The sequence below is a fragment of the Acanthaster planci genome, linkage group LG02, assembly GCF_054643075.1.
Source record: "Acanthaster planci isolate LZ-2023a linkage group LG02, COTS_SCS, whole genome shotgun sequence".
Taxonomy (NCBI): Eukaryota; Metazoa; Echinodermata; class Asteroidea; order Valvatida; family Acanthasteridae; genus Acanthaster; species Acanthaster planci.
In genome coordinates, this window is record NC_141778.1 from 19,180,641 (window position 1) to 19,207,553 (window position 26,913).

Genomic DNA, 26,913 nt, shown 5'->3' on the forward strand with positions numbered 1-26,913 from the left:
CCACACACACACACACGTGGTGGAAGATTTACATCAGATCTATTAAGGAGAGAACCCATGCTGCGCTAGTTCGTTAAAAAGAAAAGCCCCAATTTATTGTCATTGTTACAACCCTCAGCTGGATGTTTGGTGGATTTGTCTTCATCCCCTTATCTCATCCTTGTCTGATGTGACGAGTAGAAAAGGTCCATCATATTAACAATGTACATTCTATGACAGCCACTAGCTCAAAACAAGGCACGTTAACAGACCTCTCTCCGTGTCAATTACAATTTCAAAAACCATACATTTTATTGGTTCAATCTAAGGTTCTAGTCACATTTTAAACTGTTTTTTTCAATTCATTTGTGTCTTGCATTCACAAATTTTAATATGAGTTGGCAACACAAATAAAATGCATTAAAGTGAATACAAATGTGAAATATTGGGAAATCCAAAGGAATACTTTGCAAAATAAAAATATAAATTTTGATCAAAAATACATTTGCATATGTGCTAGTGAGGAGAAACATAAACCTATTTAATTACTTTTAAACATATACTTTACCAAGCGTGCCAGTGAGTTTCAAGATTCAACAAATGGTGAATTTTTTTTTTATTTAAATCAGTGTGATAAATGTATAAAGCGAAGAGCAAAATGTTTCAAATAAATTTGCATACAAAATTAGTAATTTCATTTCTGTTGCACAACCACAAGACTTTTGGGGTACCAAATCAAAGTGCAGACATAACTATTAAATGGAAAAACTGCAAAAAAAACTGTTTCTAGACAACTGTAATTACCCTGAAGAAAAATGCAAACAATCTGCTTCTATTTCTAATCCTGTACCAAATCTGAAACATTTGTGGCTTCAAGGTGATCACTGCATAATATGCAACAAAGAAGTTTAAGGCATAAAGATATCAAATTTTGCTGTCACTTATCACCTGAATTGACGCAAACGGTCTCTGAGCAGGAGTTTGTACAAACAGCAAGCAAAAACAGAATGAATAAGAGATATTTTGTTCCACAGGCTTTTTAACAAACACCAATCATGGCCCACTCTTGCAAAACGTGTGAGAGATTTGACCTCTGAACATTCTTTGCCCCTAATACTCCAAACAAAATAAATAAATAAAGCAAGTTCATGGCTCACAGAAACCATCAGCGTGACCCCAAATTGATTAAATATAAGATAAAGCCACTCCTTATAATTCAAATTTAGAATTGTCACAAAGGAATGGTGATTGAAGACCCTGTTTTTTAGTTTCTTTTTTTTAACTGAACTAGACGGATTCAGCTGTAAATATTCAACCCAAATATCAGTGGGAAAAAATAATTTAATTATTAAGATTTAAAGCCATATCAACCAATCAGAAAATTTCAGACAGTACATTGAACAGATAGGGAGAGTAAAATTTGCATAGCCACCCCCACTTCAGCTTGTGAATGACTGTGCAAATTTGCATAGCCACCCCCACTTCAGCTTGTGAATGACTGTGCAAATTTGCATAGCCACCCCCACTTCAGCTTGTGAATGACTGTGCAAATTTGCATAGCCACCCCCACTTCAGCTTGTGAATGACTGTGCAAATGAACCTCCCATTAGCTCACCCAAACTTACAACCCATGCCAATACTGCACTTTGATTTGAGATTTGACTGACGGAATGCATCCGCCACAAGCTAATGGGCATGTGGTATTTTTCATGGCCACTACCGTGTCTGGCATAACTGTCCAATCACAGGAAAGGCTTGGGATGATGGATGGCCTCCTGGTGGGGGCGTACCGGTTCAGCTTTGGGCTGCATTCGCACTAAGGATGCTTTGGTCATGGGGACACCATAGGGTTGCCTCTCAGAGGTGGAGGAGTTTGTAAAGTGGTGGGCAAACATCAGACCTGCATGTATAAACAAATGAATATTAGTGAGCAATGACTATGTGAATGCACACATATGAACTAGAATAGTGAAGGCTGTCCCATAAAAGTGAAATAAAATGTCCATCCATTTTAAAGTCCCATAATTCTTATGAATTTCCCATGCCTCATTTTCAAACAGACTCATTCTAAAATAAACCCACTTGTGTAACCCACTTAAAATTTCAAATGACACTTTTTGAGATGATGAAGTGCCAGTTCCAAGATCACAACCATTCTAGAATCACGGCCTACTCTGATATTGCTAAATAAGAAAGAATCATGATCTTTTTTTGCTGTCTCACAAACATTGCCACACTCTAGGGTTAGCTTCCAAGCAGTGTGATCCTAATATAACACTGTATACAATCAAAGCACAGACTTGGTAGTGTATAAATTCATTTGAAGCAATGAAGTGCATTGTCCAAAGCTGTGGAGAGAATATGCCAGTGCTGTAGTCAAGTATATGTGGGATCCGGAAACAGGATCAGCAAAGGAAAGAGTGCTCCAGTGTCAGTACAGATTTTAGGTTTTACAGTATATCTGAGTATTTTTTTTCCATTAGTAAAGAGAACATACTAAAGCAAAAGGATTACAATACTGAAATATGCACAGTGAGAGTTGTCTTGAAATAAGCCCAAGCCAAGAGAGAAAAAGGGCTTTGGAAGCAACCTTCAAATTCCTGGAGATTTTGGTTTTAGATAGCAAATTTTAAGCCCTCTCGACCAAGGCCTGGGGAAAAAAATTAAATTTTTGAGGCAAATTTCACAATGCCCATTAGGTTTGATCTTGCATATTTGAAATGTACAAATTAAAACCAAAGAACCTGATTGTCAAAAAATAAGACACTCTACTTCTGAAATTACTACATGGAAAGAGAATTCAGTAAAGAGGTGCCAACAATTGTTTCAGTTGATGCCGGTGAAGTGACACGCTAATTGTTATGCTGTGCTATTAAAGAACAAGACATGGCTGAAAAATAGTTCTACAAAGTGTTGGTGTATAAACTCAGTGGCAAGCACCGAAGTATAGTTCTACAAAAAGTGCAGACATCTAAAAACTGTAAGAATCAATAAAAAAGATTTTGAAAAGAGAACAAAATGGGAATACCAGGACAAGGTTTTGAAATGTAAGGCGTTAGTAACAAGATGGAAAATGAAGAATGGCAGATGCAATTCAACAAGCTGTCCGACAACAAGTAGACTGGTTAACATGAAGTACCTCCACACTTTACAAAGAACAAGGACAGTTTGTAAGCAGACACCTGAGCAAGACAATATGGTCAATCATCAGACATTTTCCAACCTTTTGTGGTACTTGTCAGACAAAATGCAGACACGGTTGGACAAAACGACTGAAGGAAATGTCAAGGTCAATGCCCCCAAAACAAAGTGTTGTTAATGTTTTCACTCCAATTTCTGTGCATTTAAGCTGTGAGAGTGTGACCTTGGTATATGTATATCTGATCAAAAGTTGATAATGGCAGAATGACTTTGATTGTACAAGTACAGTGGAACGTTGCTATACCGAACACCGCTATACCGAGCATTCGGCTGTACCGAACATCGTCCTTGGCTCCCAATATTTTGTGCACAAAACCTACTGAACATCATGCAGTTGAAAATCAACCAAGATTCGCCACAGCATGCATCAGAGATCGATCCCGAGCGGTAGCTTCACGACTTTTAGGATAAACTAAACATCAATTTTGTAACTCAAGATTTAATATAAAACAAAAATAATTAACAGATACATTTCTAGAAACTTAAAATGTGAATACAAGAGCAAAACATCAAGAAAATAGCAAATCATAGTATCATAAGAGGGTGCACTTCAGTTAGACAAGAAAAAGCGCTTTTCAACGTGGCAACGAAACGTTCGGCAGTTAATTTGGCTATACCGAACGACCGCTGTATCAACATTCAGCGTGGACCCAGTCGTGTTCGTTATAGCGGTGTTCCACTGTACACATGCAGGTGTTATCGGATCGCTTTCTTTGCTTTATTTCATACTCTGACAACACACTTCAAGCAACTGTGCAAAGCTTTCAAGACACAAGCGATTCAAAATATACTCAGTTCTCTCTGGTCAAGAGATGTAGCAAAGCATGTGAAAAACTGCAAACCGGACACTGTGGAGCGTCGTGATGAAGGACAAGCTGGTCATGGCTATGGAGTGAAAATGCCTGTTAGTACTTAGTGATTTATGTCAGGAGGGAAAAAAAAAACAGTCACAGTGTTAGTCAGTGCCATCAGTAGCACAGCATACTGTTTGGAGTCACCCTGTGTACTCACGATATAACAACAGCATGCACACACACACAAAAAAAGAGGGTTTGAGGTCAACCCCCCACAGCCACTATCTGGGGGTCGCCCTCATCAGTAATGCATGCTTGGCGCTCAGCTCCGCCCACGAATCTTGCTGAGTCTTGTGGCGGACGTCCGCTGGCCCCTTCTGGCTATCCTTTTCTAGACAGACAATTGACAGGGAGGGGGGGAGGGAGGTTGCAACATGAAGTCAGTCAGACACAGGTCAGTATAATAGTCTGTGTTTTATCAAGAAATCTGAGGTAACACTGTAAGGACACATATGCTGTATGCCATTACTACAAAGAGGTTTCCTTGGTAGGATCTGAATTGAAAATAAGTTTTAAAGAACTCCATTTTGCTTAACTGCATCAATTTGCTCAGAATGTGTTCTCTATTCAAAAACTTGTCACCCAGCTATTTCTGACATTACTTTCTAACAATTCAAACTGCATGTCTGACGATTCTATGCCAATGAACATTTATGCAAACTTGATTACTTAACCATCTTTCTTTGGAAACCAAAATGATTGGACAACTTCTACAAAAAAAGTTCTGAAAACAAAATCTGCATTTCAAACAAACAATTTTTGCTATATAAGTAAGTTCTAAAACTCATAACAGAAACGTGAGGGACATTACGAGGAGTGCCACAAATACAGTGAAAAAGATACAAACCTGCAACTGTAAAAGCAGACTACCTATTCCATCCTTGTGGGGATTATACATGTGTAAAAAACACAACTGTTGGGACCAAAAACTTTATGGAGTCAAATTTTGGTCTCCACAACTTGGTCACGACTTTAACGACGTAGCAATGGACAGGACATAATGCGGTCGTGGGGGACTATTCGCATGTTAAAAAATTATTATGGGAAACAATACAGTCCTGAATTTTCTTGCAAAAGAAAATGTCCCCTCAGGCAGAACCAGCCACAGCTGAAATTCTTACATTCATTGATGAAAAAAAATGAAAATAAGACAAACCGAGTTTCTGCAGAAGTAAGTGTTGTTGCTTACTAGGATACAATAGGCCTTTGTACTGGTGATGCCATACTTTGCTTACATGTGAGTTTTTCTATAGAGACATTTGGGGGGAGGAGATCAGGTAAATTCCAATGGAAAGCACACACGTAAGCAAAGTGTGGCGTTATCAGTACAGAGTCCTGCTGAATAGGAATGACAGATAGGGGGGACTTTCTGAAAGGACTGCAGGAATACTTACTTGCAGTTCTGATGGGCCGCAGCCGCTTGCTGCTCGGCTTCTTCACCAGCAGGGTGGGGCTCCTGACTGTTGGCCCGTGGCCGTGGTGGTCTGCCGTCGGGCTCTTGGACGTCTTGGGCCCCTTCCTCTCCTTCTTGGCCGAGGCACTTTTGGTCAGCGACTTCTGGGAGGTCTTTGAAGACTTCTTCTTGGGCTTGAGCTCATCCCCTTGGGCTGATGTCGTTGTTGCCGTTGCCTTGGCAGGAGGGAGGGAACAGAGGCCCTTGGCTGCTGCCCGGGCAATGACATCAGATGCACTCATGGACTCATCCTGAAGCGGATTGGACAAACCAAAGACAGACCTTACAACAAGGTAGACAGATATGATTGACGCAAAAAAGCATTTCAATGAAACTTGTAACTTGACCACTGCAAAAGATACTCTCCCTTCAGTTGTCCTTCCATGAAAAACTGCTGTTGGGGGTTTTGTACGGCCTTTTGTATATGCCACCCTATTTAAACTGGACACCACAAGGGGGATTGCACATGCACTGCGGACCTGCCAACATGCCGTACTCCTTAAATGAACTGAAGGCTCATTTAAATACCTTTTAATCTAATGTGTGGGGTAATGCCTGACCTCAGTAAGGAGTACGGCTAGGTTGGCAGGTCTGGTATTGGGGTCTGATTCAGATGTGATATTTCTTGATCCCCTTTATGGGAAGGACCAGATTTGCTGCACTGGTCCCAAACAGGTCAGTGCATAATACAAATGCATGGTTGGTACTTTGTCTGCAATTACACCATGCTATTCTTTCTTATTTATGCGAATGGCAATGCCACCTGGACAATTCAAAACTTCCCACAATAAGGCAAACTATTGGCACGGTTTATTTGGGATTTTTAATACCCTTGCAAAACCTAATCCCCACTGCAGGATTCAGTTCAAACAGTGTGTACAGAACACGGCAAGTTAGCAAGTACTGGTCACCTCACCTCACGACTCATGACGGAGAGAAAGCATCCGCCCATTGAACTTGAGGGCTCCATCTTAATAAATTTGGAGGATGGCTGCTTTTCCAGCTCAGCTGGGGTGAGAGGCAGGACAGGGGGGATGAGACGAAAGGGGTTCCTGATCGATGTAGACGTACGAGCGTTGATGTACTCCGTTACCTTGGTGACCACATTCTCGTTTTCTTCCCGGAAGATTGAGTTAGTAGCATAGACCACCGCTTGGACGCGTGGAACTATGGGAAGTCATTTGAGAGAGACACTTTGATCCAATCGTATACAAAATTTAATATTATTTTTAATTTCTATTATATCAATATCTATTATGAAAATCCCGCCTTGAAAAGTGAAAATTCAGTGAAAGATTATTACACATATATTGGAGAAATCTCAGAGATGAACTTGTCACAGACAATACAGATATTCTCTTAATTGCCAAAACTGAGTAAAGGTTCTGTGAAGTGGTTCTATCTGGCATTTAAAAGTAACTTTCAAACAAGATGAGGCAGTGACATTACTCTCCTGTTACTACGGCCCTTCCTCAAACCTCCACTTTGTGTCTGACTTTGGTTCTATTTCAGGCCCACAAACCATTAGTGGGCATCAGTGCTCACGCAAAATGAAAAGCAAAGGATCTTTGGTTTCATATCACATAGTTTTGTTCCTTAACTGAACACCTTTTGCAGCTGAATTCCTTAAAGTGAGAAACCACAATAAGGATGAAATCTGAGCCAAACTTTTGTCTCACATTTCATGGCATGCTTGAGCAGTTCCATGTGTTTAGACACCAGGACATCAAGTTTGTCACTGTCTATTTGCTCCTGGGACAGCTCTCCCAATATACTTGCATCTGTCCAAAAAATAAAGGGTAAACATCTTTGGAATTAATTCACTACATTTTAGGCACCTGTTTGTCAATGTTTTCACAGACATTTTTCAATTCCCAAAATTGTTAATAGATTAACAGCCTTGTGTTTTATGTATTTCCCTAACAGTCACAGATGGATCGTGATACATCAACAGCAAATATTGATGTTCACGGATTCTATATTCCTTCCATGGATAGAAACATCCAAGAAACTAAATCTGCTGAAAAACAAACTTTAGTGACAATCAAATAACAATTATGTCATCAAAAGTGATTCTGAAATGTCCACTTGTGATACCCTCTGTCAAACCACTGACGGAAAGTTGAGCTTAACTGAAATAGCAAGAACGCAGCCTTTGGCTTACCTGCTCCCTCATGAATAATGTATTCCACAGGGTTCGTGACCCCTGACCTGGAATCGTGAGGGGTGACCAGTACCACTTTGACATTCTTGAAGCGGTTGTCAATATGTTGCACCTCAAAGAAGTTGTCCTGAATGAATTTTACATCTGAATTGGCCATCAATCAAGGAAAACTAAATTCCTTTCTAGTAACCAAGGCAGCAAAATGAGTCAAATGTTATTCAACACAACAAAATATCAACATAGAAGCAGGCATACCAGCGAAAGTCGTATTTGACACTAGGTATATACAGCACATGAAAGTGCTGTTATTCCCAACTCCTCTGTCTAAAGGGATGTCTTCTGTATCAACAGACAGGCCTTTCTGATAACATACTAAGCTAATCAATAGAAATTGTACAGGTGGCGCTATATCCTCGACAACTGCTGCTATGCGAAGCACAGAGAGATGTAAATAATTACACAAGTGCAATATCTGTGTATAGTTCAAAGTTGGCAGAGTGCACAATGCTGTGTGAATTTTCATCAATGATCCGTTGGCCAAAGTCTGGGATACTGCAACAGCAATCACTTGGAATCGCATTTCATTATCACACAAAAGGATACTGTGTATGCCAAGTTTCTTAGCATTGGCCATAAGTTGTTCGCTGTGCTCCTCGTTCTTGACTCCGAAGGCGTAGATTGTGCAATGTTCTTGATTGGTCAGCGTCGCCAGATGGGCCGTCGTCCACCCAGAACCGGTGTAAATGTGGATGACATCATCCCCTTCGTTCAGGAGGGCTTTGACTGAGTGAGGTCCCAGACAGCAGCTCTTATCCTAGAAGGTAAAATCAGGGTACATGTACTTTAAATTTTGTTACATAATGAAACAAGGAAAATGTAGGTTTTGGGGGTTAAGGTACCGGTAGCCGGTAAGTTACATCATTTATTTTTTCAGAAATCCTCTGAGAGACACTGACCATAATTTCTCCTGCAATGGAACATAAGAGCTGAAGTTTCCTCAAGACCTAATCCAACCCAGCGAGAGAGACCATGCAAGAAAACCTGCCTTCAACCAAATGCTGTGGATTCTCTCGGATGATCAACAAGCAAAGTGGGCAATGAAAGATGAGTCCAATGAATACAAAATTTGATTTTATCATGTTCACAGCCATAATCACGGGTACACTTTTGGGAACAAGGAAACTGTTATGAGTGACAAGGCAATGTGGACTATTAGCAAAAATGGGATTTGCCAAACTCAAAACAATATTTCTTATTAGTTGGCATAAAAAGCTGGACGACTGATTCATGTGTATCTCATCACGTTTGTAATATCAGTTGTTGTTTCAAACGGTGTTTATGACATGAACAAAACAAGTGCACCTGTTACTGTGGCTGAAAAAAAAAAGATAGTGGAATGACATTTTTGCCACTCCATTTAATTGGAGACACATCTTCACAAATTTCCTTTCTAGGCGATGATTAATTTTTTCTTTTTAAAATATATGATAAATGAATTTGAATTGTATTTTTGGCCTTAAAAATCATCCTGTCTGTATATTAGAGAATAATTTTGGTGTGCTGCCTCACCATTAAGTGAGCATATATGTAAAAACTGAGTTTGTACAAAGCAATGTTTTAGTCAGAGAGATGTCTGACATCTTTTTGACATCCTGTAGTCCATTTTGAACACCCTTTTGTCAAATAAATGATAACAGCACAGAACCTTAGCAATTTGGAAGCCCTGTTTGTCATTTGCCAGTTAAAACTATGCCTCCGACTCATACCTGAATAACCAGGTTGCCCCCTCTGACCAGATAACTATCCTCCAGTGTGTTTCTGTTCTGAGCATCAAAGACCAGAACATTGGGGCACTGGGAGTCCACGGTGAAGCTGTACTCTCCCAGCGAGTTGATAGAAGGGACCTTCTTGTAGCCATCTTGGGTTAGTTGCTCAATCACGTCTTCCACACTGGGGGTGGGTAGATGAGAATTATTTTTACTCTCATAAGGTATTTCCTTGGACACATTTTGGGGTCACCGTTTCAAAAGAAAATTTCCTGAACTGGAGCAGTAGCTTCCAGAATGACAGCACAGGAGCAGCACCCTCCGTTGTTTACAAAAACTTGTGTTACAAGTGTTACAAGTACACTTTTCAAAGCAGATGTCAAATCTTTTTCAACAGAGCCTGAAAGTTGACCCCTAATGGCATGCTTCCAGAACCCTTGGATAGGAAAAATAACGTGCAAAGATTTTAGAATTTGAATTTTTTTTTTTGTTCAGTTACTTCTTAAAAATCCAACTCGGAAAAGGGGCTTTGGAAAATATTTGATAGTATATCAATTTATAGAAAATGAAAATCACCTGACTTAAAAGAGAAATATCCTGCCAAAAATTGACCCATCACTTCCAAAATCTAAAATACATGAAGAACAGTGCAATGAGGCAGTCTCGTACACAGATGAACATTTACAGTTTGAAATTTTATGGTAGTCCGTTGACAAAAGCCGAAATAAAAACAGATCAAAATATTTTACACAGTCTTATAATTTATAAGTAATGAACTTAAAGCCATATTCTACTTCAGTTACGAAAGATTCTAATTTTTTATCTAACCTTTGCTTTCGACAACTGTGTGATGTCAACTCAATGGTATCTGGAACCCATCCACTACAAGTAGGTAAATCTTTGCAATGTTGTACAAATTCATTTTCAAGTAAGCACAGGCAGTGAAAACAAACGTGCATGAACATGGAGACCTAGGTACGATATCGCCGGAAGTGGAAGGTCGTTAACAAAATTTGTTTTTAACCTACAGGTATCTCCATTTAACTTTTTCCTGAATATTACTTGAGGATGACAAAGGTAAAATTCCAACACGAGTGTTTCATGGGGTGGTTTCACTTAGGAATTATTCATTCGAAATTATCGAATGTGATAGGACGGCCCAACGTAAAATCCCCATAGGAAGACCACGTGAGGGTTCCAGAAGCTCACTGCGTGACCTTTTTTACTTTCAGGCTCTATAGAAAGTTGCACAAAATGCATATCTGAGAAAAACAGAAAATATGGTACCTTAAAATTGATCGTAATAAAAATGACAAATAAATATCGAGCAATACTGGCAAGTGCATGCAGAAATGGATGAAAATCACACAAATTATTGGAGCTTTAATTACAATTTCCAATTTTCAACTGCCGAGCATAACTGTGCCCACATACACTGTAGTCCTACAGCTCAAATCTTCAGACAAAAAGCAAACACACAAAAAATACATTTTGTCATGAAACTCTCAAGGCATGAAACATTTCATTTATAGATCTGACATCTGACCAGGGAAAAATTACCACTTTAACGAATTTTTTTTCGAGAAATTTGACACTCATAAAAAAAAACTCCATTTCACTCTGTACACAGCAATTTCCAACCTGCACTGGAGGATTTCCAGACAATATCAACAAAAGAAACTGTGGCCAATTGAACTCAGCACTGTTGACTTTCTTTCAGCTGTTTGCACATTTGCAAAGGTGCTATGGCCGGCTGGTTTTGTGCCAAAGAGTAATTACTGATATATTGTAAGCAAAACGTGCCAGACCTTGTTGGATGCTTAATTAAACATCAGGTGCTTGCACTGTAGGTAATTGCCATGTAATACTAGACACAGTCTAGGCAATTACTAGTTACATCCTGATACTACGTCATGATTAAATGAAGCAAAACAAAAACTTCTGCAGCAAAGTGGAAGATGAGGCATTATGGAGCGGTGTTCTGCCACTGTTAATAATGTACGTAATCGTAGCAAATTATCCTCCAACTTGAAAGGATTCGGCAATATTGTAATCCCAAATTAATGCACACAAACATACTCCTTGTGGACTGTATTTCAGGGAAACCTGATCACCCAACAAATTAAAAGCTTGAATCTCTTATTGTTGCTGATAACTCTGCGACTGTTTTGGGGAAAATGAATGAGGTCACAAGTATGTTGTTGGAAAGTAATCCCTTGAATCAGGGTACATGTAGACAAAACACATTTGAAGTGTCTCAAAACAAACGACCCAACCAACTGAAATGCCTGCCATGTCACACACAGCCATAAATTCATAAACCAGGGAGGAAATATGGAAACATCCAAAGTGCCAATTGGCAAAACAATAATAGTTTGGCCGCTTTGGCAAAGACCTGCGTAAGTGTATACCTAGTTCCACTGTAAGAGCCAAAGGCATTATGGAAGTGCATTGCGCTAATATAAAGCGCGAGAATATCTAAGCCACAATGTTTTATGTTGAGGCTAACCTGTTTTGTAGCTGATTAACCCATGCATAGATTGGCATCTTAGTTCCACATTCCTCCCTCTGGCGGACTTTCTCTGGCAACAGACATTCCACGCTCCGCGCCTGGAATTTGATCCGATTCCGGGCCAATGAGGCATTCAGCTTGGTGGTGTGCGCAAACAGGTCGTCCTCGAATTCCTGGACGTAGGGAATGATGGGCTCATTGGGTTCCCGCAGGCGCTTGGCAAAGTGGCGGTTAAGCATGTCGCACAGGATGACCACGATAATGCTATGATTCTCATCTGGCTGTTGACAAACAAAAATTGTTTCTTTGTGTCAACTGTGACTTTTGTAACAAAAGAAAAACCTACTAAACACAAAAATCTAATAAAGTGAGCACCATCATTTGGCTGAAGATTTTGAAACAGCTTCATAAATCTTTGAATAAGGCTGACAGTTAAATGAGCAAACAGGCAACTTCTGTCAAGGTCCTAAAACACATGTATTTCATGGCACCATTTCAACCACTTCAACGTCCCCTTGCAGTCAAGGAAAACAGGTGTTGTCTGTAAAAATGTCTGTGAACAATTCCATGTATGCAACATATTTATGATCAGTTCACATGTAAAGAACTTACCACTGTGTCATAGCTGTAGTAACCACTGTCCACTAGCATATCCTCCAATAAGGCTTGATCTGTAATATTAACAATACAAACCTTGAATCCTAAGATGTACAAACCTTGTAAAAAATTATAACAGGAACTGTAAATGATTAATATTACAACAGACACACATAAAAAAATGAGTGAAGTTTCTCAGCTCAACATTCCTTATTCCAATTGTGCTAATGGATTGTAAGAATAGAGCCAGAAACTACTAATTAATTGTGTTTCAATTGACAAATGTATAAACATAGGTAACGGTACACTGGATGAACAATTTATTTCCATCTGAGCTTCAAATAGACCACAGAGCAAAGAACTTTGCTCTATGAATCAACTAATCTTCGGAAATTACACCCACTTGCTCATGAAGTGCCAAATGATTCATGTGAATTGGGGTAAATTACCGAAATAACTACCATCATACATCTACTTGTTAAAATCATTGTCTCATAATGAAGTTGTGGTATGAATGCGGTATGTTAGAATCATAGTTCTTGTTTTGCATAACAAGGTATGGTACATGTAGATCATAATCTATAACATGCCAATGCTTAAAGTTGGCGAAGCAACAAAACAACATGATCAACAGAAACCGTGTTTGCTGACCAACACAGATCAGCACCAGAACTATGAGACATGTTTTCGTTGTCATTTCTACACAATGTTCAATTTCAAGAACAGACAAGACATCATAAGCAAACACTTTACATCTGACGACTGTCAAATACTTTTGTATACACACACAAAAAAGTACATCCAGTATTCTCAGTGTTCTATCCTCCAGCATATTTCAATGTGCTGAACTGGTTTCATAGGAAATTCTGTAGTGAAAGCGAGATTCCATACAATGGTGCCCAACAGTCCCAGGTTTGCCCAACACTTGAACACCTGTCTAACAGCCAAAGCAAACATACACGTACATGTACATTATATTGAAACTGCACGCACTTGAACTACATGTGTACTTACTGCATTAAACCAAAGGAATGTTGGAAATAGTGATTTGATGGATCAGCCAATTCTACAGTTCTAAGCAAATATACCACAGGACATGTTCAGTGCTATGTTTAGTCAGCTACATGTACATGCAATTGGCTGCTCCAAATCTGTATACAGCAGGCACACATGCATGGTAGGGACAACCTGTACCTTAAAGTCAATGGGAAACTTGAGTTAAATGCCCCCCTCAGACCTTTATGTGGTCCCTCTCATGAAGATACATGTAAAACTCTTTGATTACATTTCCCGAATGATGCAATTAAAACAAATTAGACACAATTTTCACACATTTCCATGTTTCTAAAATTATTGAAAGATAAGATTTGAAAGAAAAGGAACTCAAAGAAACTACATGCAACTCAAAACTCTCCCACTTTCAAATATTTGACCAATGTCCTTTCCAATTTGCCCTCTTGTCGTAAGTTTAATCTAGAACCGTGACTGGTTCACACTCTTCAAATAAAGACATACAGGAAGAAAACACATACATGTATCTTGAGGTCTTCTGAAAGAAACAGTTCCCCCTCAAAATGTATTAAAGAAACAGGTTTCTTCCTTTCCAACAATGTAGAATTAACTGCTATTTCCAACCACATCAATGCAGCCAGCCTACCCAATTTATCCATAGCCAATAATCCAAATTTTGTTTAATTGAATGAATGAATGAGATAAGGGGGCTAATGTGGGGGAAAAAAGAAATAAGGTCCTCATATGACTGAGTGCATGGCAAATACAGAGCACTCGACATTAGTCAAGAACAGTCAAGATCAAATATGAATTTCCTCCATTTTTCTCCAGAGATGTCTGACTAATGACACTCATCAATCAGAATTCCCCCAGATTCTCCTTTTGCTGCTAAGACACCGATGAGTGCATCCAGTATTTATCACCATTAAGTGTCCAGGATCACCGACTGCAAAGTGGGATGACTGTACAATTTCTGCAAACCCCATCCCCCCCCCTTCAAAAAAATGGTGTAAGCCAATTCATTCCATCTGAAACATACATGTAATGCCTGCTGGTGGCACTGGTACTGGTATGCCTAACAGTTCTGCATAAAATTTGGCTTGTAGTACTCAAAAACATGCTAAACTTACGCAGTAGCAGAATTCCTGCCGATCAAGTACGTTTAAGTTTGACGGCTTTTGGAAATTGTTATATGCAAAATAAAATATTCTTTATTTTGCCGATGCGCAGGTCTACGGTGATGTGCGCGGCGACCAGAAACCGGAGACTTTTTGGGGGCCTAACCTATTGTATTTTGTGGCTTCAGAGAACAATAAGGTCATGTCCTGTTACAAGTGACAGTGTTGAATACTACATTTTACTACTAAGTAGTAATTTTTAGTATTTAGGGCTATTAGGCTCAGCCAAAAGTTCTAAAAACATATATACATGTAGCACATGTGCATTAAAAAACACCAAAACTGACTTTTAGCTGGAAAATTCAATTGATTAATCAAGAGGATGGAAATTGGAGTCCATTATGAAGAGAGCCAGGCAAGAATCCATCACTGACAAACATGTGAAAGCAAGAGATTATAAGCAAAGATAGAACAAGAGAGAGGTTAGTAAATGATTTATAAGGAAGATTAATATGACTTCTGTCTTCCATCATTTATTATCATCGGAGACGGAACTTATGCACTTTGTTCGATCAAGTGACGAGACAGATGGCTGGATGGATGGGATGACAAGGCACAGGATGACAAAAAAATGAAATCACTCTGGAAGAGCAGGAAAATATAATTATCGTGGGGAACACTACGCAAAAAAAATCTTTGCTTTGATATGAAGCCCAAATCAACAGTTCTTCTGTAAAACTTTGTTTCATTTTACCGACCACCCAAGATCTTTTCTCACTTTTTAATGAAAAAGAAAAGAAAAACGGCATGTTTTTCCAATTCAAAACAAGATACTTTTACACGTATTTGGCAACAGAAGCAAAGCCATCACTGCGCCTTAAAATAAAAAAATCTCTGTAGCCACTTATTTGGAGTTCACTGTGTATCAACGGACTACTACAGTGTAAAGGAGTCTATTACACTTTTCCCACTACAAACTGTCCATACATGTACCTATTAACCTACAAGAGGTCTGCTGTCTCTATTTTCTTCTGGAATTCCTCAACCCCCTACTCACTTGTCAGTTTTTCATTAAAGCAAACCAGGCCAGACCAAGCTAGTAAGTGACATGTCTCCTCAAGTCTGGCATTATTCTGCCTTGGGTTTAAAATACGAAATGCCATTTCCCTATAAGTTAAATAAATACTGACCATGTTAAAGTCTTCGAACTGAACACTTTCTGTTCTAATACTATTTGGTTACCCATTGCTCCACCAACCCAACTTACATACAAGACTGGCTTGCTGTTTACCTGAAAAAAAGGTTTGCTGTTATGGTAAAAAAGGAATACACATGTACACGTGCACATGTACATGTATATGGACCTCTACATTGTACACGTACGAGTAGGTGTTGACATGTACAGGCACTTACATGTAGGCCTAAATGTCAACATCACAGAGTTCTTCACTGCAACATACTTTAATGGTCATGTTTTATCGATCTCACAAGACTTTGATTCCAATGGCTACTCACTGTGCTGCGAAATAACACTGCAGGCTTTCACTAACACAATTCCTTTGGAATGCCATTCAAAGAGGGGACCCGTCTTTTATGGGTCACAACACTGTTACGAGCGGCAATTATTGTTCAAAGAGTTTGCAAACAGGAACACACAGGTTTCTGCTAATTCTCTCATACAGCTGATCTGAGAACCTGCCCCTGGATCTACACCGACTCCGTAAAACACATGTAAGGGTGTAGAACAGATTTCAAGCTCCGGGAAAACACATTCCTGTTGTCCTCACTAAATACACATGTAAGGGTTGTGCAAGTATTACTTTTTTAAAAGTGCAGTAGTCAGAAAAAAAAACAAAGTTGAAACTTGCTCTTTTAAGATTGATAAGACCTGGCTGATGATGTCTGTCTGTCTATCAGGCAGGCTGTCTGTTATGCATCAGACATATCTACAGCCTATAGAACAAATGTTATATTTACTGAGCTTGAAGGGAAGTAATGCAAAATTACTGGTTCAAAGGTGATGCAGATTTGACAGTGACTGGGGGGATGTAAACCCACGTGAATATAAATCAACCAATGTGTGAGGTGGGAGATTAAATAAATGAGTATTGCTATGTCTTAACTACGCCATTCATTATGCAGATAAGATATATACCGGTACACCATGGGTGTTCAAGAAAACCATGGCATCAAGTACAAGTTACAAAATGAATTGGTTCCGAAGAGTTGCTTTCTAAGATGGATTGTTTGTACAACCTTGAGACATGCAAAAACAACACAATGTACACTCCACTGACTTTCCTAGCCCATCACATTACAATGTTCCTTCCTGGACAAATACACAGGGCAAATGAGTTAGCAGGACCTCTCTTGTAGACACAACAGCCATTAACAGCATTTATTGATCCACAAAGTTTTCTCATGCGACAGGAGAGCTAACTCCAACAAAAGACGCACCAAAAAACTTTCCCCCAAATATAATTTGTGAAAGGAGTTTGTACAAATGACACCTGGGGTTTTCAACCAAAAGGGGTTAAGTGTGCAGTGTCGGACCTGCCATTTTATCCCTCTTTTTTCCGTGAAATACTGAACTATTTTCAGTTATAAAATATAAGGTTTTCTATTTTAAATTTTTAAAAGGAGAGTTTAATCCAAGGGACAAAGTATTCAATTACTGCCAAATTCAATCCTTTCTAGCTGCTGAATATTTGTTTCAGGAATCAGCTGTTGACATGTTTACACAGCTACTGATGGAAATCAATACCGCCAACAAACAATGCACTGGTGATGAACCTGGTAGTCCATTACACATTCATTGACGTCAGGTGTTGTCGTACTTGAAATCTACCTTGAAACTCTCACTTTCCTCACAGCCTTTTGTAATCAGTTAAAAAGAAACAGCAGGTTTGTTTTGCTTGGAAGTAATACTTGTGACCTTTCCAATCCATGATAGAATTTTAATCCAATTTGCCACGAATCAGTTCTGGACACTTTTAATTGCTGGTTCAAATCATTTTTGTTTAGACACAAATGGATGCTTTTGACTCATTTCAAGTACAAGTTCAGCTTTAAAAAACTGAAAGAACAAAATCTTAACACTTGAATATGGATAATTTTATTATGAGCTGCCTTCTAAAAAAGAAAAGAAACACCTGGCTCAGTAGCAACTTGGAATAAGGTGTGATATGAAATACCAGTGCTTAACAGACATTTTTAAATAATTCCTTAGCCTTCGTTATCTGATTTTACAGAAAATTTGTTTGTTCTGGGACTAAAAAGCTCACATAACACAAATGAACCAATGATCAACATTGTGATAAGATTAGTGACTTGTGTAAATCTGGCAGGCGATATTGCTCTGTGTTTGATGATTACAGTGTGCATATGTATGTACTTGTCTGGTGGACTATGGCCTGGGTTATAAAATGCTACATGAAATTGATACATAACAATCTTGCACTCACATGACATGAAGTGACTCGACTGTTCCTTTGCAAATTGAAATTTTAATCTAGACTCAATAAAATGTGCATAAGCTTTTCAGTGAAACGATGCAGCAACTTAGATGACTGTTCTGACATGAAGATGTGATGCACTTCAACGTGGCCAGGTGCGCAGCGCATGTTTCATGTGTTATAAAACAGTGTCATTTTCGCACGTCCAAAAAAAAAGCATATTGTGCGGTCCAACTTACAATGTGTTAAGCATCACAACCACATTGTGTGTGCTTTGTGGAATAGGGTACAGTGTATTGCAAAATAATGCCACGAAAACACATTACTTCTCCACATGACAAACATCACCATCTACAAAACCTACAGGTACAGCCCACAGCACAACCCAGCCAGCACTGCCCATGCAATGGACCTCAATACACAACAGCCATGCTGAAGGAATAAAAATGTACATGTATGCATGTCAGTTGTTATTGCTATATGGGGAAAAATGAAACTTTTCCTAAGTACAAGTAATATGGTAACAATTAACTTACATTTTAGAGCATCAAATGCCAAATCGTACACTTTCCTCTTGGCCCTTTCATCCTTGATTGCTGTCAGCTTTGGTGGCTCCTTCCCTGACCTAAGATCCACATCCAGCAACAGTTTGTCTGTCTTCTTGGCCGGCCGCAAACTCCCAAACACCTGGCTGGCATAGTGATAGATGACGTGGTTGCAGCCCTGGCCGCGGTCCGAGTTCTCTGGGAGGATGGGAATGCCATCCAACGTGACTTCACACCCACCGGCGCTCATCGTGCTGGTGGGGATGCTGTCGGCTTTTCTGCGAGTGCTCGGCACCGAGCTGTGTGCCTTAATCATCCCCGGTACCCTGCCACCATAGTGTTGACTCAGAAGGGCCATTATCAATCTCCCTGTTTGATCTAGGTGTTTATGCGCTATCGGAAAAAATGGCTTGATGGGTTGTGCCAAGTTTCATGCAAGCATTGGTCCGAGAGTTCCAGCAAATGTTTGTCTTGAAACAACATCTAACGAGTCGATGGTTCTCCCATAATGATGCCATCCATTGGCTTGTTGACTGCCTTTTTTTTCAACGTAGCGTAGGTTCTTTGCATTGGCCTGTTGCATCAATAGCAGCTACTGCATCCTGGCAAACAGTGCACTCAGCCTGTGTTAACACGAACCAGGGAAGAATAATGAGAGACAACGCAAACAACAGCTGACACAAGACCTGATCCAATTAGATTAATTATTGAGAAGTTTGGCAGAGATGTAATGGCATGCCGGGAATAAATTCTCTCACATGGGTTAACCGGATTTGGGCAAAACATGCGTGTGTGTCTCGGCAAATGAAGGATACTTGAGAAGTTGTGTTCGTGGTCTGGGGCAACCGTTAGCAATATTTCAATTGGTGGACTTTATCCCGGATTTCAAGTGACGTTGAGCGGCCACAGACCCAATCAAAACAAGTGACACAGCACATACACATGCACGCCTCTACTTCATCAACTAAAGCCCAACCTGAATCAATTATTCACAACTACAAATCAATATTTGTTCTTCATTTGAATAAGAAAATAAGAGAGAGAGCAGACAATAAGAAATGAAAGTCGTTGTTGACTGCTTTATTGACAGAATATAATGGTACTTTCCCCCCTTGATTCCCACGGCAATTTTTACACCTCAATAATTTGCCACCTGTGAAATCAACTGAACTTTACACAGGTACTAAAGCATGATTTGTCTTATAGTTCTATGGTGACCAGTGGGTCATTCCAGTTTCATACTTGTGATAACCTTTTGCCCTTGGTTTCCTTTCTCCTCTGTGACTGTAGAGGTGCAGGGGCACCACATCTACAGCATATTGAATAACCCTGAAAACAAATAACTCTCCGCTTCCCCATGGCATACAATTTGCCCAATATTTCTGGAGGGCATGTTTTGTTTTCTTCTTGTTTGTTTTCCAGTTTGCTGTATTTAAGTAGATTCTTATTCAATCCAAGTGAATCATTTTTATCTTCTGTGACTATCACTGAGCTATTAAATTTACAGGAGCGCTAATTCATCCTTTCCCAATTAGAAAAGTTTTGATGCCTGCCAGGCACAGACAATATGAACTCATGAACATACTGTAGAATATAATAAACTCAAATTACGTGACGCATCACATGATTAACATATAGCCTGTTTTATGATATTTAATGTTGTATCTGCAGTGTTAGCATTTACGTTGTGCATTTTGCGGAGCAAAACTAACTTTACTGATTGCTTGCTCAGTTTTTTGGCATGTCAGCTCTGGCATGTCATTTTATAATATAGATCCACATATGCAAATTGAATGCAAATAGCCATGAAAAAGCTATACAAGATTTCAAGTTTTTCATACTACTGTATGTTTGTACACATAGTAGATTCGTGTGAAGACACAAATGTGCTCAGCTCTATGGTATTTATGTACATTTTGTAGACAAACCAAACGAACATTATCTATGTAATGTAGTTGACTCATATTTCTGTAAGCACATGAGGATTACTAGTGTAGGCATTATGCTTCATTTAAACACGATGCTCAAGTTTTTTGACATCTACACAGTCTGTCCAACATGACAAAATCCTGGAGTAAAGCCTTTCTGCAAACATTAAACACTTTTTTGCGTAGCTCATGTTCTTTGTCCTCCCTCAACTTCACGACTCAGGATTTAATGCCACCTGTCACCAAAAACCTCTGAGCCCAGTGCGGTGTAAGAAATTAACAAGTCAAAAATATGGCATGTACATTCAAATATCAATGCACAATTTCAAATACATTGAATTTTACTTTACAGAATGCACTACACCAAATACGCGCCCACAGAAAACAGTGCGAAATCGGGCAGAAATAGTGCCGTGTGTTGATTCTCGGGAAGAGGTTGGCCTCCAGTTTTTCACTGGGAATTCAAGATTATGGCCAGAAGCTCACTTTTCATTCCAATTTTATTGGGGTTAGCCACACAATTTTTTTATTCACCTTTCCCCGAAGTTACCCCTAGAATAGTAGTAAAACTATGCACTTGGCTCTGAATGGAACTGCCTGCCTCTATCCAAAATAGGCCCTACAGGTTGGGGCTTTTTGTGAAAGAAAACTATCTTGAACTGAAACTATCAAGCCCCAAATTTGTGATTTATAGAAATATCTCTATATGATCCTCCTGATTATGGTATGTTTTATTATTGTTAAAACCCTGTGGGATCACAAAATATTAATGAGCTGGCAGTGCAGAAATCCAACGATTTGGTGGAATATACCCTCAAGATGCACACATATACTGCAACCTGTATTTTAACAAGTAGGCCTACATCTGTAAAAACTGAGATTAACAACAGAGTCACTATAGTGCCTTGAGACATAACAATGTTGAACATCCAATCAAAAGTTTGGCAAACAGCACTGTAGTTGAATTGTCCCAAGCTATTTATCTCTCACATCTCAAAATGACCTTCAGAGGGTGAGTTCTTACCAACAAGTTGCAGACACTGGCTCACTGACACTGTTTTTGCCAACATTTTTACCTCTGTTCCCAAGAGTAGGTGCAGAGGTAAACTATATCCGCATTCTTTTCATTTCTGAAACAAGGGTTTTGATTCTTGGGCAACATAATCATAAATTTGGCTGACTATCACCGAGTCTGATGCAAACCTTAGCCTAATGCATAGTTACCACAACAACATTTACAGAGGATAGAACTGTTGTGAATACCTGGTATCCAATTTCCAGGAGCTCAAAAGTCATTTTATTTTACAATTAATGACCTTTTCCCCAGATGTCATTTCAAGTTGTATTCAGGCATTGCTTCACACACAAAAAGGCAATTTCCGGGCCCTGGCGTTAGCAAAAATCAATCAATTGGCACTGCCATCTGAGCAGGTGGCTATGGGTCTGTAGTATCTGATTTCCCTTCTATTTCTTACATGGACCAAGGTGCCACAGCATGATGGCACTTGATTAACTACTTCATAATTCATTTATAAGAGCTGCTCATAAAATCTGGCAGTGTTAAATTGGACATGTACATGTACCAGTATATGTTGGAATTTGCATTGTGGCTATTTATTAATCAAAGAATCAATACACTGAAAAATTGGCCCTCATAATCTTTTTTCAAAAAACGAGCTTTGTCCAAATGAAAATTTTAAAATGTTAGAGAGGTGACTACTTTGATACAAATACAAGATTTTTAAAATGACGTCCAAGCTAAATGGCCACATAAATCTTTGCTTGTGGGTGTGAGTAGTCTTTGCTCTTTCCACTGAGTATTGAACGTGGCAGTCTTTTATGCAAAGTCTGGTGAAAAAGTCAACTTTTAAGCGCTTTTTATTTTACATTATATTTTAAACAGCATTTTGATATATGACCTTTCTCTTAAACTGAGCTGTAACTTAAAGAGTATGAACTTTTCCTCATAGAACTGTTTTCACTGTATGATGCAGCACAAACCTCAAAATTGGTTAAGTACATGTAAGTCATTCAGAACAGCCTGAAGGGAAATGGAAATGGTCTCTCAAAAAGCTTTTAATATTTGTTTGGACTTTGAAAGTGCAAGTTTATGCTCACTGTACTCAACTCTCAAGAAATACATTTAGACTAAATTAAGAACTGTTAGCAGTAAAATGAATAAAAACTGGGCCCCCAAATTGCAAGTTTTAAATTATTCTCATGAGAAGCATCCTGCTCCTAATGCTACGTGGCAAGCCCATCAAAGTTTGCAGGCCAGTAAATAGGCCCAAAATTTCCTGCACGGACCAAATTATGATTTTTAGGCTGTCGAATTCTCTACTGCCAGAGTAGTGTATAGCATGTGGACTGAATGGTTGGTAAACAAGAAGGATGGCATCTACCAGCAGGACAGCTAGTTTGTATTTGGGTCCACCCTAAGAGACACATTTGCACATGTAACCAAAATCATCTCTTTGTTTACAAGTGTTGAGAGTCAAGAAATAAACTTTAACAATTTTACTGATATGTTTAATAGGATTTGGTTGTTAAAATAATCAGGATCTTGATGAAAATGTCCAGCTTATATTAGGGGTTCTGGTGGGGCATGCACATACAGTAACTGTGTCAACTCGTGTTTTTCGGGTTATCTAAAATATTACTCTTATTATAGAGAAAAGCAATTTATCTGTTAAAACATGGGTACTTCTGGTATAAGATTCGAGAAATGTGTCGAATTCTATAGGTATTTATTTCTTTAAGTATCAATCTTAAACCGGAATTTAAGGAGAGCTAATGAAGGAATAACGTACGTCACAGTGTCTGTCCACAGAGTGACAAACATGAAACAGGCTGAGTTTGCCATTTCTTGAGCAGATAACCTCAACAAAAACATACATTTTCCTGAGAAAAGTTTTTACAATAGTAATTTACGTGTACATCATATCTGTGGTTGTTTTTTCTATGAAATGACAAAAGTAAGATTTGATTTTAAGAATTGCAAATGTCTGTCCACTATTTTGTAACGTTTGTCACAACTATTTTCCCTCTAAATGTAACAGTCTTAGAAGACTTACGCGTACATGTATCTTATCAGTACATATAAATTTACCAAAAAACCACATTAAATAAAATAACGAACAGTTCATTAGAAAAAGTTGGCTCATAATGCTAAAATGAAAGCGAGAAGACTGTCTGTCCCCAGTTATATGTATATGTGACAAACCTTATGCCTGTCCATGTGACAATAATGTTCATTTTAGCTAAAGTTGAATAGTCTTTTTAAGAAAATGACTTTGAAAACTGAAAACAAACAAGTTTGGTTTGAGACCAATTCTGTTTTGATGCTCTGATTAAAAAATCAGACAAATGTCTGTCCATGTGAAATATGTTTTATCAGTCCATGTGACAAACGTGATATCTGGCCAGTGACAAACGTTACATATTTTTCTAAAATAAATTTCAGTGTTATCTACACTACATTCATTTTTAAGAGGTGATGAAATTTTTTAAAACTAAACTGAAAAGTATTTAATACATTGCAGGTAATTTTCAATTATGTTTTGAATTTAATTTTCACATTTAAGAAACGAAGTGTCCGTCCATGTGAAAAACGATATATCTTCAAGAATAAACTGCTGTAACTGGACTATTTTTAATACCACATACTAACACAGTAATTACTTTCTCTTCTTTGCCAAATTCCTCCCCCCCCCGCCTTCCTCCATTCTTTTTTTCTTTTCTTCTTTTTTTTTCCCACTGAAATTTGATTTTTGATTATTTTGACTTTTTCTAACAACGTAGCTACTTGTATATTATGCAAATGAAAACGACTATTAGACAGAGTGAAGGCTTCAAAAGAAACAAAATTATCAGCAAAATGGTCAAGAAAATCTATTCCCTTTCTTGGCAAAATTTGCTTACGTCAAAAGTGAAATCATGTTTCAGTCCTCCCATCTTCCACAAAAATAACAACTTGGCCTAATTTTTTCATGACCTGGAGTATTTTTTTCTGTGTTAGTCAAACAAAAGTTTCCAAACATTCCATACATTTAAGACTTCTATTGTAGGACACACATTAGGCCTATTTGGATGATTTTACATCCTCCATAAATTTAGTTTGAAAAGTACCAATGTAACTTGTGAGAAACGAACACTGTCAAATTATCTGTGCAGACCAGAAATGTATTTAGATTAGAAACAAGGAAGATCAAACTTGAGGGACACAAGTTAGCAGCTTAACCATAGAGACCTGTAGAAATAGATGCCTACATGTATGCCTAGGCTAAGTTAATAGAGCAGAAAAAGCTGTCTTGAAACTCAAGTTTTAGGACAGCCCAAATGCAAAACATTTCCTGAATTACATGATGACATTTTGGAAAGACACAAACTTTAGCCACGGCTATGCCCTCACGGTCACTGATGCCTTCACATACGACCGGGGCTAGGCCCTTAATGTTTCCTCCTGCAACTGTAAAAAAACGCACTCTTGTCATACATGTTACAGTTGAAGGCCTTCTATACATTGTAAGGTTGGTGTTGCCCAATGTGGGTTCTGAGTCGTTTGCTCCTGGTCATTTTAGCAGAGTAGGCCTATATGTACATGTACGTTGAGGCCATCCAAGGAGTACCGTCCATGGACTGACTGCGGTGGTCGTCGGAGAATGATTACATACCGGTAGAGGTACACTGCGTCGTCCAACCACGGAGGTGGCAAAACCATGGTCCAACTGACAATGTCTTAAATAAGAGGTAACTTGCAGCTGCGCGTACAGGAAAAAACACCTTACCTTTCATGGCTCAACCAAATTCTCTGATTTTGGAAATCTTCACGCTGTACGTGACATCGAAAGCACGTTAGGCAACAGACGTAAACTGAGTGAATACTTTTGTAAAATAATTGTAGGCCCACTGCACAGCTACGGCGCAGCAACCAAAGCTAACTACTACTATGACGTTGCACACGTACTATACGTACATATATATATGCGCGCGGCGTCGTCGCGCGGAGCTAGCTTGCTGGCCAGCTAGCTCAGGCCCGGGCCCGCAGGCGCAGGCGGACGTGAAAAACTTGGAGAATTACACATGCGCAAGCGTAAATATTGCGCTATTTGTGACGTCACATTTGCCGAAATGACAGGCCTTAAGAAGTTATCTTGGCCAATCAGAACTTGGAATGGAAATGAGGCGCCACCACAGTTTGGTTACTCCCTCTCAGCCCCCCCCTCAATTATTTCCTTCTTCTTATAATAACACGTACTTTTTGTACAGAAGGTGGAATTTGGGATATTTTCAAACTGCTCTCCCCGACTGCCAAGACTGCCGCCGTATGCCAACTATAATGTACAATACCAAGTTATGAAAGGAAACAAAAGCAGTTTATTTTCTTGCCGTGCCCCCTTGAACAAAAATTTATTATTATGTGCAACCCGGGTGTCCCCACAGACACAAAATAGGTATTTTATGTCTGTGGGTACCCTCCCCCGGCAATTTAGCCCTAGCTACGCCACTGATATGTCCCCATCACAAATTCCGCATCACAACCCCCTGCTGGCCGAAGACAAACCCCCTGAGGAAAGATTTGTAGCCTTATATCCCCGCACGATTTCGCTTGTTACTGGCAGCCCAATCTTTAAAGACACGTTGATGAACACACAGAATCTGTGAGCAGCAGCGCTTTAGCTCAATCAAATTCTTGTATCAATACTCGGCGAGTGCCCTTGCATAAACACAAATAACACTGGGCTGATATTCAAAGAGATACAAGTTCGATGGAGAAAATGCATTCCTTCCCGTCCCTTTTTGTTTGACGCTTTTTAATAGTTTGATTCCAGATTCCTGACCAAAATGAAATTCAAACCTGGGCAGTATAGCGCTCACGGTGCGGAAGCACGGTTGTGGGCATGCCCTGCTTACAGAGGGCGCTATTTACAATTTATGGCCGAAGGGCGGCATCACTCACGGAATTGCCCGCAGGGTACTATAGCACGCCAAACCTATCAAAATTCAATGTTTTGTTTTATGAGGTGCGATGTCCAATCTATATATATTTGCGATGACCAATGTGTCTGCCATCAAGATTTGTGGAACATCATAAGGTGAATAGGTTTCCCCGCTCATGTAGCGGAGCTGTACCGAAAACCAAGAATCTGCCGTCAGGATGAGAAGAAAGAAAATAGGCTACTCCGAGTTTGACTGGGTCCAAATTTGCAGAGGCGTCAGACAAAGGCACAGTTTTTCTCCTCATCTCTTCAATATCTACATGTTTATGCTGAGAGTACCATGACAGATGCCATTGGAAGACTTCCACGGAGGTTTTACTTTACGTGGTCA

The 26,913-nt window shown here is 39.2% G+C and overlaps 1 protein-coding gene across 2 annotated transcripts; it reads right to left on the minus strand.

The window, feature by feature from the left end:
• Positions 1-256: 256 nt before the first annotated feature.
• Positions 257-25,575, minus strand: nsun7 (NOP2/Sun RNA methyltransferase family member 7). Of its 2 annotated transcripts, XR_002598253.2 has the most exons (12): positions 25,371-25,575; positions 18,647-19,278; positions 12,542-12,600; positions 11,927-12,210; positions 9,418-9,601; positions 8,255-8,465; positions 7,652-7,795; positions 7,167-7,268; positions 6,404-6,654; positions 5,429-5,738; positions 4,192-4,365; positions 1,737-1,879 (listed from the first exon to the last, which is right to left on the minus strand). XR_002598253.2 is itself a non-coding variant. In XM_022235919.2 (11 exons), the coding sequence occupies exons 2-11, from the start codon at positions 19,011-19,013 to the stop codon at positions 1,722-1,724; spliced, it is 2,070 nt and encodes a 689-aa protein (XP_022091611.2). In that variant the 5' UTR covers positions 19,014-19,278; positions 25,371-25,571; the 3' UTR covers positions 257-1,721. The 2 variants fall into 2 exon arrangements, 1 of the variants encoding a protein (XP_022091611.2); XM_022235919.2 differs by lacking the exon at positions 4,192-4,365 and having other exon boundaries at positions 257-1,879; positions 25,371-25,571.
• Between the last annotated feature and the right edge of the window lie 1,338 nt (positions 25,576-26,913).